The following is a 17,032-nucleotide window of genomic DNA, read 5'->3' on the forward strand; positions in this document are numbered from 1 at the left end:
GAACACAGGAACAAGACAAGGCAGCTATACTGCATCAGAACTGGCAGCAATCAGTGGGACTCCGCTATACCCACCTACTGTTCGGTTAAGTCGGGTTAAAAGTGGTCTTCATGGAAAAATTGGGAGGCAAAAAGCCATACCTTCTACCTGTAAACAAGGCTAAGTGACTCTACTAAAGGAAAACTGGTGAGGGTGAAAAATATTAGCTGTAGGTGCTCTGGATTGAATATTCAAAATTAAATATCAAGCTGTAACAAAAGGACTGGTGAGTGGTGCAATAGTGAGGGTCTGCAGACAAGAGTGATGAATAGTGGAGGTTTCTTGCAAGTCAGGGGCTGCATTCTAGCAAAAGGAGTTGAGGATTTGGTCAGGATTTAAGGTGTCCTCAATGCTGAGAAATACAGAGATAATTAACCTTTATGCAACAGGAAGGTCTCTGAATGGCTTAAAATTTATCCTTCAGGAGGACAACCCCAACCTTCAGTCAATGTCATTAAGAAGAATAAACAGTGTAGAAGAACATGGGAGTCCTGGAAGTGATATGGCCCATACAGAGCCTTGATCTGAACATAGAGTCTGGCTGGAACTACACGAAGAGTCAAGGATTTGCAATCAGAAATCCAAGGAAGATCTGTGGTGAGTTCTGAAAGATGTTTGGAACAACCTCCCTGCTGAGTTCCTTCAAAGGACTTTGTACAAGTGTGGCTAGAAAAATTTATGCTGTTTTGAAGGCGAAGAGTGATCACATCAAATAAAGATTTGATTTATATTTTCTTAGGTTGCATTTTGTTAATTGGTAAAAAAATGAAGTAAACTATTAACACTTCTAATTTTGAAATAATTCTTACTTTTCATAGGTTTTGGACCGGTGTGGCAGAGAAAAGCGCTGCACCGTACTGAATGTGCACAGAGAATTGGATTCCTTGTCCGGTGTTATATTAATCAAACACATTCAGGTAATGGATATAAGTGTATTCATGTAGGGCTAGTCTTGTCACATAGTTGGTACTAGGCACTTAGGTCCCACCTTTCTCAACCCTAATGCAGAGTTGGAGTTGTACGTGCTGTCTACCTAGGAATTTATTTTCTATGAATGAAACACTGGATTAAAATTACAATCCTCTCCGAGAGCCGTGGCATTTTACTTGGTAGCTGGTGAGCTAACAGTTCTCCATAGGTTGTAGGACATTATCACATTGCTATACATATACGTATATACTTGGAGAGCTAGAACAGTATTCCATGTGAAAGGAAGATGGGTGCAGAAGTGAAGAGGAGACAACACTCACTTTATTGTCTGAAGAAACCTCACTCTATCATTGATTTCATCAGGTATTTTCCCAAGGATCTGTTTAAGTGCCCGCGCTTTTTCATTCAGTTCCTGGAACTCCGGCTCAGGTCTTTCAATCATGTATTCTAAGTGCCATAGAAAAACATTGAGAGCAGTCAGTGTCAGGCTTCCCTCTCTGCACATCGAAACAGCGATCACTCTCCACTAACAGAATACAACCTGTGGAAATTGCCAGGGAGACCAGCCACACTGTATCCCCTCTTAACTGGATCATGCCAGCCCACTCCTAAGGTTTGCTGCATACCAAACCTTAAAAGGAGTAATGAGATGAAAACAATTATTGTAATGGCCATAGCACCATAAACTATTGGGATAACATGAATAGTGCAGTTTTTTCACCCTCACACTACCTACAATTCTGTGTGACATTGCAGCTGCTCCTCACTGCTCCCCCTCCCTTATAGGACATTACCTTACACAGAGGGCATGGCCAGCTCCCTGCCAGTGATACATCTGCTTGTGTTCCATTCCGATATTGAAGGCGTGACGTCAGCATGGCCTGCTCCCAACTGCTAGTAACAGTCAGCCCCCTAATATTATGCTTGTATGTGGTCCGATATTATCAAGGGGCTGGCTGCTGCTACAGCCGAGAGCAGGCCACGCCCACGTCACACCGATATCTGACTGAACACAATCAGACCAGCAGGCCACGCCACACCAATAACAGACTGTATACAAGCAGACCAGCAGGGAGCAGGCCACGCCCCCTGATGTGTGATGTAATGTCCCATAAGGGAGGGGGAGCAGCTGCAACATCACATAATTGCAGGTATTGTGAGGGTGGAAAGCTGAACTATTCATGTTATCTTTATAGCTTATGAAGGAATGGCTATTACAATACATTTTTTTTTATCTCCTCGGAGTACCCCTTAAAAACCACTCTGACATTTGTTGGATGACCCAAACAGCACAACCATTGATGGAAACAAAATAGCCAGAAATTTCAAGCTATTTGTCATAGACTTTATCATTTCAGAAGTCCTTAAGAGAAACCTTGATATTTATAAAAAAAAAATTGTCAACAATCAAGGAAGATTTTTCTTATAATTAAATATAAATGATTACATTTTTCATATGCAAACAAACTTAGAGGGGTTGTCCCACAAAAATTACATTTTACCCCCACACTGAATTACCCCACACGCACTGTATGATGCTACTGTACCCATCTCCCTCAATCTCCCCAGCAAAGAATGGTGACCCCATCACAATATGATATTCTAACTGTAATCCCCACACGGCCCTCCACACGGTATAATGGGGCCCACATAGTGCTCAACACAGTGAGATCTCTACCTCCCCCCCTCAAGCTCTACCCCACCCCCCCTACCCCTAGATCTCTTCCCGTTCTCCCGCTGCTCCGGTCTCTGCATGGTGTCTTCAGATCCTCTGCACAGCGGGCGCGTTGTAATGACGTCATCGTGCCCGCTGCACCGAGATGTCAGACGCAGAGGAGGAATGATGGGAGAGGGAGTGTCAGCTGATGATCCTTCCTCAATCATTGCTTTCAACTGTATCGGCATCTAGGATGCTGATATAGTAAAAAGTGCGATACCGGGCGGGGGGCCAAATATACTATGTGGGCCCGCTAGGCATTGATAGCCAAATATACTCGCCTTGTGGGTCAGATAAGTCCCGCAGGCCAGAGTTTGAAATATGTGGCTTAAATGAACTCCCAATCCCCCAGAATTATGATAAAATGCTGCGAGTAGAATAAGACTAGTATTTTATTATGACTACTAGATGCAGCATTGGTGCATGCACCAGAGTGTACACTAACCTTCCACATCATCAGCTGCCATACGTAGAAGAGATTCTGTAAAATTTACTTCCACACTCTTCTTTTCGAGGATTTTTGTAATAATATCTTGCGTGAGCCCTGGATTCTCTTTTTCTGCCTGTGGGAAAAACCACATTATATAATGTTACATTTTATAATTCAGGGCACAGGAGCACATTTGTTTCATGTACTTCAAGGGTAAAGACACTTTCAAGTAACTTCAGAATAAGCTGCACTGTATGTGCATATGAGGACTAATTATGTCTGCCCATTATACCACATATCCTGCATTTTCAGAAGTTTCTCTCTGCAGGCTCTCCATTTGTAACTAACTATGAGCTGGAATAAGGAGACTAATTGCTATGATATCTCCTATACACAGATAGATTTCTGATCTCCATTCCTTAGAACACAGATGGAAGCAGCAACTGCATGGAGTAAATTATACATCAGTACTGAGCTTTGTGGATGTGAATCAAGCTTTGGGGTGAGGCAAAAGACTTGTCAGACAGCTCAGCATGATCTGTGGTTTCCCTCAGCTTGTTTTCTTACATTATCTTTTCCTCACTCCTCCGTCCATCTCTAAAGGAGTATAAATAAGAAACAAGGTCTGCCTGCACATTGAGGTTTCAGTTTAAGTGGAGGAGTTGAAGTAGTGTCTCAAAAGTGGAGAAAGAAGCTGAATTCTCTGATGAGATTTTTCAAGTTTCTTAAAACGCGCTTGTGCTAATTATGCAAAGTTTGTTGAAAATATAGTTTCTTTTTAACACCTTCCCAACATATGACGCACAATTACGTCATATGGGGACTCCCTAACTTTGATGCGGGCTTGCAAGCAGAGAGTGCATCTTTCCTGGCAGATGATGGCTGTGATATCTAACCGCTGTAGGTGGAGCGTAGCTTCGCTCACCGCTGTTAGCCTGTCAAGTGCCACCTGTCAATTTCAGAGCGGCATTTAATGTGTGCTGGCATGGGGAGCTTCATTCTATGTACCCATGGTAATGCCTGCAAGGCACAGAATGGTTGCCATGATGGCCGGGAGACTGTTGAAGACCTATCTATACTGTATTTTGTGAACTATAGGATGCACCGGCCCATAAGATGCACCCCAAATTTTGGAGAGAAAAACAGGAAAAAAAAAGGTTTTAAATATAATGGTGGTGCACCTTCTAGTCAGACTTTACAGCAGCTTACTGGGGAAGGGGGTGAGCCGCAGAGCAGGGTTACAGAAGGCAGGGTCGCTGCTTCAGGAGATGCTGCGGGCACCGTGCTGAGAGGACGGGGGTGTACTGGGGGTTTCAAGGCTGCGGGCCCTGGGCTCTCTTAAGATGTCGGCAGTGATTGGAGTCCACCTCCCATTTATTTCCTTGCAGTGGGCTTCGGGAAAATGGCAGAAGGCGGAGCATGCACAGATTGATATCTCGGGAGAGAGCTTGTCTCCAGAGCTCGATCTGCGCATGCACCGTCTCTGGTGGCCATTTTCCCAAAGACCACTGTAGGAAAATCAAGGGGGGGGGGGGGGGGGAACGACTCCGCTCACCACAGACATCTTATGAGAGCCGAGGGCCTGCAGCCTCGCACCGCCAGGACACCCCTCTCCTCCCAGCCCAGGGCCCACAGCATCACTCCATTCCTGCCGCTGCCAGCCTCCTGAAGTAACGACCCTGCCTCCTGTGACTCCACTCCATCGCAGTTGCCCTCCAGGTAAGCTACCTTCAGATTATAAGACACCCCCCCCCCACCATCCCATTTTCCTCCCATATCCTGGAGAATCATATTGCCAAGTCAATACGGTAACTAAAAGCCAAAAAAAAACAATTTCGGAATTGGTTTTTTTTTTTCTCCGCATTTGGAATGTTTTTTGCATTCACCAGTACATCATGATAAAAAGAATGGGGTCATTCAACAGTACAACTTGTTCAGCAAAAAAACAAGCTATAGTCCTTGGAAGAAGGGGAGGAAAGAAAACGGAAGCACAAGAACGGAGAGTCGCTTGGTCAGGGAAGGGTTAAAAGTAATGGCATAACCCCATAACAAAAACTTTGATCCTTTAGGACTGGGTTTGTGCTTTGAGAGAGATATATATTTTTCTATTGGCTAAGTGATGCAATGACCTTTTTTTGTTTTTTTTTGCACGAAATTGACATTTCCCATTTCTTTGAGGAAGGGTGCGAACAAACAGTACTTGTATTTTTTTCCTCTCTACAGATTTCACAGGGTAGGTTACATAATGTGATAATACAGTACAAGCTTCTAACCCATGTGGGAAAGCCAAGTGTGCTTTTTCATTTCTTGAAAATGTGGGTTTTGGGCATTTTGTCTGTCTTAGGTTTTCTTTACACTTTATTCTAGATTTTGTCCCACTAGACTAGGGCAGTTAAACATGCACGGGCTTGGTTGTTCATATACTACTAACCTGCAATACTTCTGTATTACAGTGTAGCATGCCTGCCGGTGCAACATGTACCCTAGATATTTGGCCCAATCTTTGTGGGTGTACAAAGAAAAGTGCTAATATGGTAACTTAGAGCAAATTGTACCCCATGATTGTGTTGCAGAGGCCAATGGGTTGATAAAGGAAGGCTCTCCCCACTGTCAACTACGTAGATGACGCATTCACTACTGACCACAGCATCTAAAGGGGTAAAATAACGAGATCAGAGCTCTCGATACAAGCGGTGTGAACTCCCGTGGTGATTTTATGGGCAGGCACAGCTCCTGGCCTCAGAAATCACAATGATGTATATGTATGCCATTCAGAGGCAACTGCGCCCCATAGAGGACATACCTGCATGTCATGTTGTGCCAAAGGGTTAACTTTTTAAAATACCTGTTTCCCAGGTGATGATTGTTTTCCCTTATTTACAAGACGGTTCAAAGCAAAATCACAATCCCCACTGACCATGCAGAAGACAGTTACGTGATGGAGACATCATTGAGAAGTGGAAATAAACAAGAGATAATGGGACATATACGGGTACTTAAAGGGGGGAGCATAGACCCCTGATTTATATTCTGAGCGAGCAATCCCTTTAAAGCTGGGTCTAGCCCCAAATTGTTCCTGCTGCTAGACAAAATGAATTTACAGCCAGGTGACACAGAAATAAAGAGCCACTTTTTGCATAGAAGAGGTCCCCAGCAAGTGACTCCACCACGTACGGTACATTGACCACATTACCCAATAGGGCAGATGGGACAGGTGTTCTTGTACGGACACAGCCCTTTATATGGTAAAACGGGCAGAGGGATATAGTCAGAAATCTACGCAACATAACTTTATGGATTTGAATCCCCTAAATAAAGTGCGGATTATTTATCTACTCATTTCCCTTGTCCAATATCAGGATAATCCCTCTCTGCCATCCTTCATCTCAATTCTCGGGTGTAGAATAATGCAGTCGCTGCTGCCGACCGCCGGTTAATGATTTGTTTACAGCTAAATTTATCAAAATCGGCTTGGTTTTATTAAAGAAGTTGTGTGAAGCGGGTTCAGGAACACTAACACATTAATAAGAGTGTGATTCATTACATCTGCCAGCTTTAGAAAAACACTTAATCTGCCACATCTAAGACACAGTGCAGGTCACCTTGGCGTACAAACAGAGGTGGCGCTGCCCTGTGGGTCGCATGGGAATGCTTTAATTACATTTGCATTTCATCTGCCTGATTAAAGTTTTCAAATGGGAGGTGAAGAAATGTTTGAGGAACAACTTTTTTTGTGCAGTCCTCTGTTAAAAAGAAAGTTACATAGATTCTACTGACTGGCACATGTACATTTAGTAGGATACATAATGCCCAGGTCAAACAGACATGTGAGCTCTACAGCGCCCCTTAGCCCGTCTGTGCGGAAGTAGAGGCATCAAGATTAGTCTTTAAACCAAGCAACTCAAGGACAGAATAGTCAGGGGATCATTAAGGTGAGGATGCAGATTTTTTTTTTTAATTTACATAGACAACCCCTTTAAGCTTGAGCTTTTGACAACCCCTTCACACACCACGACTGATATGGATTAGTTTAAACTTTAGAGTGGGCTCCACACAGGTCAGATGCTGGGTATAGTATGCCAGCCAATTGCTTCTGCGAATCTCACTACATGGACAACCCCCTTCTCAAGCTGTATGTTTGCCCCCAGAAAAATAACTTCTAACTCTCCTCCAGTGCTGGTGTCATTCCAGCGGTGTCACCATGGTCTCTCCTGGGGCTCACGTGACATTGTTACATCATCAAGCGATCCCTGCAGCCAATCATCGCGGCTTTACTCTCCCCGATTTCAGACAAATCACATACATCCAGAAGAAGTCAGAGCTACTGCCCTCAGTTCCTCCTAATGTATGTGATTCGTCCAAAGAGTGAAGCAACTGCCGATTGGCCACAGGGATCACGTGACTGACACGAGAGCCAGTGCAGATACCACTGAAACAGCACCATCACTGGAGGAGTAAAGGTGTTATTTTACTGGGGACAATCATACAGATTGAGAAGAGGTTGAGTAGTGGTCGACTCCTTTAAAGGGAATCTGTCACCATATTTGACCTTTCTAAACTATTAAAGGAACATACAGGTTATAGACTGCTGAGGAGAGTGATCCCTCTATGCCTTATATCAGATGCCTTGGCTGTGTGCTGTTTCCATACATTAAATATTTTATCAACAGGGGATTATCACTGCTTGGACTATAAACTCAAATGAGCCCTGCTCTGACCACGCCCCCTCCTGTGATAAGCAGCTTACTGTCTATAGACTATGTACATAGAAAGCTGTGGTGTGGGCAGGGTTAGCTCAAGAGCTCTAGCAGAGCTCAGATTGTGTCAGCTGCTGCATCCAGTAAACAGCTTCTTTCTCTACATTGGTGCCTCCTCTATCCCCATCCTCCAGCCCTGCTTCATGCGTCCCATGTCATCCACACAGAGCCCCCAATCTCCATCCTGCGCATGTGTACTTTTGCTCTGAGGATGGCAGAACAAAGTACTATAATGCTTAGCAGGGAAGAGCTAAGTACATCTGCGCAGGATTGAGATAGGGGGAGCTGTGTGGATGAAGTAGGACGCATGAAGCAGGGCAGGAGGGATGGGGATAGAGGAGGTGACCAGCAACGCCCATCGGACTGGACCGTATGGGAGGGCATTATAAAACAGATTTTTTTTTAGACATGCAAGAGGGTTTCGGACTATGCAGGATGGTAAACTGCTGTATAAGAGGCAAAGGTGGTAGTATTAGTTTATTTTGGGAAAGCCTGGAGGCAGGTTCCCTTTGAAATCACCCCCCTTTTCCACAAATTTAAACGGTAAAAATGGAAAAAAAAATAAAAAAACAAACAACCCAGTTTTGAATTGGAGAGTTCTGCTGACAAGTCATTCTTACTGCAGAGTGATCCCAGTAAAATAATTTAAAAAAAAAAAATGGCATTTTTCTTCTTCGCCACCTTTTCACCGAACGTAGAATTTTTTCCCCCACTTTTTTCAGCAGATTATACAGTGGTGGCCAAAAGTATTGGCACCCCTGCAATTCTGTCAGATAATACTCAGTTTCTTCCTGAAAATGATTGCAATCACAAATTCTTTGGTCTTATTATCTTCATTTAATTTGCTTGCAAGGAAAAAACACAAAAGAGAATGAAGCAACAATCAAATCATTGATCATTTCACACAAAACTCCAAAAATGGGCCAGACAAAAGTATTGGCACCCTCAGCCTAATACTTGGTTGCACAACCTTTAGCCAAAATAACTGCGAACAACCGCCTCCGGTAACCATCAATGAGTTTCTTACAATGCTCTGCTGGAATTGTAGACCATTCTTCTTTGGCAAACTGCTCCAGGTCCCTGATATTTGAAGGGTGCTTTCTCCAAACTGCCATTTTGAGATCTCTCCACAGGTGTTCTATGGGATTCAGGTCTGGACTCATTGCTGGCCACCTTAGAAGTCTCCAGTGCTTTCTCTCAAACCATTTTATAGTGCTTTTGGAAGTGTGTTTTGGGTCATTGTCCTTCTGGAAGACCCATGACCTCTGAGGGAGACCCAGCTTTCTCACACTGGGCCCTACATTATGCTGCAAAATTTGTTGGTAGTCTTCAGACTTCATAATGCCATGCACACGGTCAAGCAGTCCAGTGCCAGAGGCAGCAAAGCAACCCCTAAACATCAGGGAACCTCCGCCATGTTTGACTGTAGGGACAGTGTTCTTTTCTTTGACTGCCTCTTTTTTTTTTCCTGTACACTCTATGTTGATGCTTTTTCCCAAAAAGCTCTACTTTTGTCTCATCTGACCAGAGAACATTCTTCCAAAACATTTTAGGCTCTCTCAGGTAAGTTTTGGCAAACTCCAGCCTGGCTTTTTTAGGTCTCGGGGTAAGAAGTGGGGTCTTCCTGGGTATCCTACCATACAGTCCCTTTTCATTCAGACGTCGACGGATAGTACGGGTTGACACTGTTGTACCCTCGGACTGCAGGGCAGCTTGAACTTGTTTGGATGTTAGTCGAGGTTCTTTATCCACCATCCGCACAATCTTGCGTTGAAATCTCTCGTCAATTTTTCTTTTCCGTCCACATCTAGGGAGGTTAGCCACAGTGCCATGGGCTTTAAACTTCTTGATGACACTGCGCACGGAAGACACAGGAACATTCAGGTCTTTGGAGATGGACTTGTAGCCTTGAGATTGCTCATGCGTCCTCACAATTTGGTTTCTCAAGTTCTTTGGTCTTCTTTCTTTTCTCCAAGCTCAATGTGGTACACACAAGGACACAGGATAGAGGTTGAGTCAACTTTAATCCATGTTAACTGGCTGCAAGTGTGATTTAGTTATTGCCAACACCTGTTAGGTGCCACAGGTAAGTTACAGGTGCTGTTAATTACACGAATTAGAGAAGCATCACATGATTTTTCAAACCGTGCCAATACTTTTGTCCACCCCCTTTTATAGGTTTGGTGTGGAATTATATCCAATTTGGCTTTAGGACAATTCTTTTTGTGTTTTTTCATTGAAGACAAAATTAAATGAAGAGAATAATACCAAAGAATTTGTGATTGCAATCATTTTCAGGAAGAAACTGAGTATTATCTGACAGAATTGCAGGGGTGCCAATACTTTTGGCCACCCCTGTACGTATGGTAAAATAAATGGAGTCAAAGCTACACTTTCTCCCGCAAAAAGTAAGCACTCGTATACTATGGAAAAGTGAAAGATAAAGTTATGACTGTTGGAAGAAAGGGAGGAAAAACTAAAAGCATCTGATCTTTATAGGAGTTAAAATCCAGGACAACTGAGATGAAGCTCCCCCACTTTACTTGGGCAGAACCTCTAAAATACTGCATTTATAAAATGCCCTAAGAAGAGGGCAAGTGGGTAGTGGATAGCTATATGCAGGTTTTAGGCATCACTTTTGTATTAAAGTCCAGAGAAGCATTTTATTTACCAACAAAACTGCAGAGCAGTTGGATGCCCTTGATTTTGGCCCCAGCTCTCCTTTATTAGGACATATTTTATTTTATATATCACCAACATATTCAATGGCACTTTAAAATTCTAACATGTTGTATATTCCCTAATCTGGATTCATAACCCAGACAAAACTTAAACTGCGCCTTAGGGCCTAGTTAATCTCTTCTTAGTGTCAATGTCCGTTTATTTATTAGCGGTGGCCATTCTAGCACTGTCGATTTACAAGTCACTGTCATGATTGCTACAGGCGACAGGTCGTGTATCCTTGCAGAGCAGCATTCACCCATTAGTGTAATAGGGGCTCAAAGAAGGACCTGGCAATGGATCTGGCTTCATTTTTTTATTTTCTTCATGTTACAGTGCAGTGCAAATTTGAAGCATATCCAAGTGTCAGCTCTGGATTTCTAGAGCTGATTTTCCACCAAAATCAGACTTAAAATTTACAACATGAAAGATATATACAGGTGCATCTCACTAAATTAGAATATAATCAAAAAGTTAATTTATTTCAGTTCCTTCAATTCAAAAAGTGAAACTCATTATATAGAGTTATTACAAACAGTGATCTATTTCAAGTGTTTATTTCTGTTAATGTTGTGTTTTCATTGGCTGTAAGCCATAATCATCAAGTCATTATCTCAGAAAATTAGAATAAATAACAAAAAACACCTGCAAAGGCTTTTGAAAAGTTTAAAAAGGTCCCAAAGTCTGTTTCAGTAGGCTCCACAATCATGGGGAAGACTGTGGACTTGACAGATGTCCAAAAGGCAGTCATTGACACTCCACAAGGAGGGTAAGCCACAAAAGGTCATTGCTACAGAAGCTGGCTGTTCACAGAGTGCTGAATCCAAGCATATTAATGGAAAGTTGAGTGGAAGGAAAGTGTGGTAGAAAAAAGTTCACATGCAACCAGGATAACAACAGCCTTGAAAAGGATTGGTAAGAAAACATCATTCAAAAATTTGGGTGAGATTCGCAAGGAGTGGACTGCTGCTGGAGTCACTGCTTCAAGAGCTACCACACACAGACGTATCCAGGACATGGGCTACAAGTGTCGCATTCCTTGTTTCAAGCCACTCATGACTAATAGATAACGCCAGAAGTGTAACCGGGGCCAAGGAGAAAAAGACCTGGACTGTTGCTCAGTGGTCCAAGGTGTTGTTTTCAGATGAAATTAAATGTTGCATTTCATTTGGAAATCAAGGTCCCAGAGTCTGGAGGAAGAGTGGAGCATACAATCCAAGCTGCTTGAGGTCTAGTGTGAAGTTTCCACAATCAGTGATAGTTTGGGGAGCCATGTCATCTGCTGGTGTAGGTCCACTGTGTTTTATCAAGACCAAAGTCAGAGCAGCTGTCTACCAGGAAATGTTAGAGCACTTCATGCTTCCCTCTGCCGACAAGCTTTTTGGAGATGGAAATTTCATTCTCCAGCAGGACTTGGCACCTGTCCACACTGCCAAAAGTACCAATACCTGGTTTAAAAACAACAGTATCACAGTGCTTGATCAGCCAGGAAACTCGCCTGACCTTAACCCCATAGAGAATCTATGGGGTATTGTCAAGAGGAAGATGAGAGACACCAGACTCAACAATGTAGACGAGCTGAAGGCTGCTATCAAAGCAACCTGGGCTTCCATAACACCTCAGCAGTGCCACAGGCTGATCGCCTCCATGCCACGCCGCATTGATGCAGTAATTGATGCAAAAGGAGCCCGACCAAGTATTGAGTGCATTTACTGAACATACATTTCAGTAGGCCAACATTTTGGATTTTAAAAACATTTTTCAAGCTGTTATAAAGTATTCTAATTTACTGAGATAATGACTTTTGTGTTTTCATTGGTTGTAAGCCATAATCATCAACATTAACAGAAATAAACACTTGAAATAGATCACTATGTTTGTAATGACTCTATATAATATATGAGTTTCACTTTTTGCATTGAAGAACTGAAATAAATTAACTTTGATGATATTCTAATTTAGTGAGAAGCACCTCCATATTTATTACACACACACCTCAAAAAATAAAAGGGAACACTTAAACAATAGAATATAACGCCAAATTAATCAAACTTCTGTGAAATCAAACTGTCCACTTAGGAAGCAACACTGATTGACAATTTCACATGCTGTTGTGCAAATGGAATAGATAATAGATGGAAATTATTGGCAATTATCAAGACAGCCTCAATAAAGGAGTGGTTCTGCAGGTGGGGACCACAGACCACATCTCAGTACCAATGCTTTCTGACTGATGTTTTGGTGACTTTTGAATGTTGGTTGTGCCATCACACTCGTGGTAGCATGAGACGGACTCTACAACCCACAGAAGTTGCTCAGGTAGTGCAGCTCATCCAGGATGGCACATCAATGCGAGCTGTGGCAAGAAGGTTTGCCGTGTCTGTCAGAGTAGTGTCCAGAGGCTGGAGGCGCTACCAGGAGACAGGCCAGTACACCAGGAGACATGGAGGGGGCCATAGGAGGGCAACAACCTAGCAGCAGGACCACTACCTCCACCTTTGTGCAAGGAGGAACAGGAGGAGCACTGCCAGAGCCCTGCAAAATGACCTCCAGCAGGCCACAAATGTGCATGTGTCTGCACAAACTGTTATAAACCGACTCCATGTGGGTGGTATGAGGGCCTGACGTCCACAGATGGGAGTTGTGCTCACAGCCCAACACTGCAGGACGCTTGGCATTTGCCACAGAACACCAGAATTGGCAAAGTCTCCACTGGCACCCTGTGCTCTTCACAGATGAAAGCAGGTTCACACTGAGCACATGTGACAGACGTGACAGTCTGGAGATGTCGTGGAGAGCGATCTGCTGCCTGCAACATCCTTCAGCATGACCGGTTTGGCAGTGGGTCAGTAATGGTGTGGGGTGGCATTTCTTTGGAGGGCCGCACAGTCCTCATGTGCTCGCCAGAGGTAGACTGACTGCCATTAGGTACCGAAATGAGATCCTCAGACCCCTTGTGAGACCATATGCTGGTGCGGTTGGCCCTGGGTTCCTCCTAATGCAGGACAATGCCAGACCTCATGTGGCTGGAGTGTGTCAGCAGTTCCTGCAAGATGAAGGCATTGAAGCTATGGACTGGCCCGCCCGTTCCCCAGACTTGAATCCGACTGAGCACATCTGGGACATCATGTCTCACTCCATCCACCAACGTCATTATAAGGAGGTCATACAGGCACGTGGAGGCCACACACAATACTGAGCCTCATTTTGACTTGTTTTAAAGGACATTAAATCAAAGTTGGATCAGCCTGTAGTGTGTTTTTCCACTTTAATTTTGGGGGTGACTCCAAATCCAGGCAGCCATTGGTTAATAAATTTGATTTCCATTGATGATTTTTGTGTGATTTTGTTGTCAGCACATTCAACTTTGTACAGAACAAAGTATTCAATGATAATATTTCATTCAGATCTAGGATGTGTTATTTGAGTGTTCCCTTTATTTTTTGAGCAGTGTGTGTGAGTGTGAGTGTGCGTGTGTGCGCACACATTGGTAACAGAAAAAACTTGAATCTGACAAAAGTAATACATTAAAAATCTATGAAAATGAACAAATGAAAGTCAGACATTGCTTTTCATCCCTTCTTCCACAGAATTAAAAAAAAAAAAAAAAATTAAACTCATGAAATAGGCCTGGACAGAAATGATGGTACTCTTAACTTAATATTTTGTTGAACAACCTTTGGAGGCAATCACTGCAATCAAAAGATTCCTGTAACTGTCAATGAGACTTCTGCATCTCTCGACAGGTATTTTGGCCCACTCCTCATGAGCAAACTGCTCCAGTTGTCTTGTGTGTGAAGGTTGCCTTTTCCAGACGTCATGTTTCAGCTCTTTCCAAAGATGCTCCATAGGATTTAGGTCAGGGCTCACAGAAGGCCACTTCAGAATATTCCAATGTTTTCCTCTTAGCCATTCTTGGGTGTTTTTAGCTGTGTGTTTTGGGTCATTATCCTGTTGTAAGACCCATGACCTGCGACTGAGACCAAGCTTTCTGACACTGGGCAGCACATTTCTCTCTAGAATCCCTTGATAGTCTTGAGATTTCATTGTACCCTGCACAGATTCAAGACACCTGTGCCAGATGCAGCAAAGCAGCCCCAGAACATAACAGAGCCTCCGCCATGTTTCACAGTAGGGACAGTGTTCTTTTCTTGATATGCTTCATTTTTCCGTCTGTGAACATAGAGCTGATGTGCTTTGTCAAAAACTTCCATTTTTGTCTCATCTGTCCATAGGACATTCTCCCAGAAGCTTTGTGGTTTGTCAACATGTAGTTTGGCAAATTCCAGTCTGGCTTTATGATTTTTTTTTTTCAACAATGGTATTCTCTTTGGTCGCCTCCCATGAAGTCCACTTTGGATCAAACAATCACAGATGGTGCGATCTGACACTGATGTTCCTTGAGCTTGAAGTTCACCTTTAATCTCTTTAGAAGTTATCCTGGGCTCTTTTGTTACCATTCGTATTATCTGTCTCTTTGATTTGTTATTAATTTTCCTCCTGCAGCCACGTCCAGGGAGATTGACTACAGTCCCATGGATCTTAAATTTCTGAATAATATGTGCAACTGTAATCACAGGAACATCAAGCTGCTTTGAGATGGTCTTATAACCTTTACCATGCTGGTCTATAATTTTCTTTCTAATCTCCTGAGACAACTCTTTCCTTTGCTTCCTCTGGTCCATGTTGAGTGTGGTACACACCATGTCACCAAACAGCACAGTGAGTATCTGTAGCCCTATATACAGGCCCACTGAGTGATTACAAGATTGTAGACACCTGTGATGATAATTAGTGGATACTTAACATGTCCCTTTTGTCACATTATTTTCAGGGGTACCATCATTTCTGTCCAGGCCTATTTTCATGAGTTAAATTTTTTTTTTAAATTCTGTGGACGCAGGGTTGAAAAGCAATGACTGACTTTTATTTGTTCATTTTCATAGATGATTAATTTATTATTACTTTTGTCAGATTCAAGTTATTTCTGTGACCATTGTGGGTTTTTCTTTCATTAAACGAGGGGTACCAACAATTTTGACCATGTGTGTATCTATCTATATATAAAATAATCAAAAAAAAAATCAACCATTAGAACGTACCATTCAGAGTGGCAGGTTTCCTGCTATATGATCTCAGAAATGGGAATATGTAAAAAAAAAATAAAAAATATATAATCCAGGCACAACCCCGAGTGGATTGTGAATTCCACAACGCGCTCATTTTCTTGTGGATTTGCCCACTTTGGTCAATGGAGAAAATCCTCAATTAAACAACACAAATTACTTGGCATCAAATCCATAATGAAATCTGGAAACAGAAGTAAATCTGCAGACTGTTGTCCATGAACCAGAAATTACATTTCAGTGTCTTTCCCCAGGACGCTGAAGAGTAAAGTTTGCATTACTTTCAGCACCTTTGCTGCAAATCCGCCACGTCTCAAAGTACACTAATAAAACTTCAGAAGGGTCAATAAACCCAGAAACTTATTGGTTCCTGGTGCAGAGTAGAAAATGGACAAAAATCTCTTACCTTTATAAAAGCTGCCCGAAGAGTCTGAGCTGCCGAGAGGTTTACACGCTCTAACTGGGAGATGGGAAGGAAAAAAGAAATGAAGAAAGTGAATGCCTCAATAATCACTTGTTTGCTTCTACTGCATAAAAACAGGAAAATCAATACCCTTTCCAAATACATACAAGCATTAGAAACTCACTAACGCAGGGTTAATATCCCAGGCGTATACATTGAGGATCTAAAGAACCTTAGCACTGTATAGAGATTGAGAAGAGGAGCAGAATGATATATTCAGTGAAAAGATTCAGTATAACTTGTGTTTCATTTATGGAAATCAGTGGTTTTTGTATTCCTAAAAGTCCAGTGGGCGGTGCTACTAGTGACTGACAGCCGCCTCTGCATGCAGTCATATGGGGAGACTGTCAATCACCGAGTAGCACCGCCCACTGGACTCCTATTTCACACAACCACAAGGGATTTCAATAAACAGAATACAAGTTTTACTGGAACTTTAAAAAAAAACAAGATGTACATCAGTCTGATCATCTCCTCCTGCTCTATAATCCCCTAATGGAAGATCAGATAGCGTTTTCACATGACAGGTTCCGTTTAAATTTATTTTAAAAAGGCAAGACGGCCTGACATTTAATTTTTTATTATGAAAGGGGACCAAAAAAAAAAAAAAAAAGGTGTAAATATAAAATTCTATATGATACTTTTTCCCCACACTGATTTCTAGGAAAACTGGGTGACTACTTCAGGGGTAGCAGCGATCTACTGTTGCCACCTAACGCCGCTAGAAAAACTCAGGTTTAAACAACTTTATTGACTAGCGATACATGTACGGCGCAAGACGGTAGCGGGTGAAAGGAATGGGCTCACCCAAACCCAGCCAATAATGGCTGTAACCACAGCCACAATGTG

General features: G+C 42.7%; 1 protein-coding gene across 2 annotated transcripts in view; it reads right to left on the minus strand.

Moving 5' to 3' along the window:
• PDCD10 (programmed cell death 10) overlaps nt 1-17,032 on the minus strand; it is a 44,930-nt gene that overhangs the window by 10,018 nt on the left and 17,880 nt on the right. For both annotated transcript variants that reach the window (XM_073674831.1, XM_073674830.1), the window contains exons 3-5: nt 16,127-16,180; nt 3,132-3,249; nt 1,290-1,416 (exon numbers count right to left, since the gene is read on the minus strand). In XM_073674831.1, the coding sequence (XP_073530932.1) occupies nt 1,290-1,416; nt 3,132-3,249; nt 16,127-16,180 (299 nt within the window). The remainder of the gene's footprint in view (nt 1-1,289; nt 1,417-3,131; nt 3,250-16,126; nt 16,181-17,032) is intronic.

Source organism: Phyllobates terribilis, unplaced genomic scaffold (assembly GCF_046119375.1).
Source record: "Phyllobates terribilis strain yellow unplaced genomic scaffold, ASM4611937v1 Scaffold_3__8_contigs__length_932513732, whole genome shotgun sequence".
In the NCBI taxonomy this organism is placed as follows: domain Eukaryota; kingdom Metazoa; phylum Chordata; class Amphibia; order Anura; family Dendrobatidae; genus Phyllobates; species Phyllobates terribilis.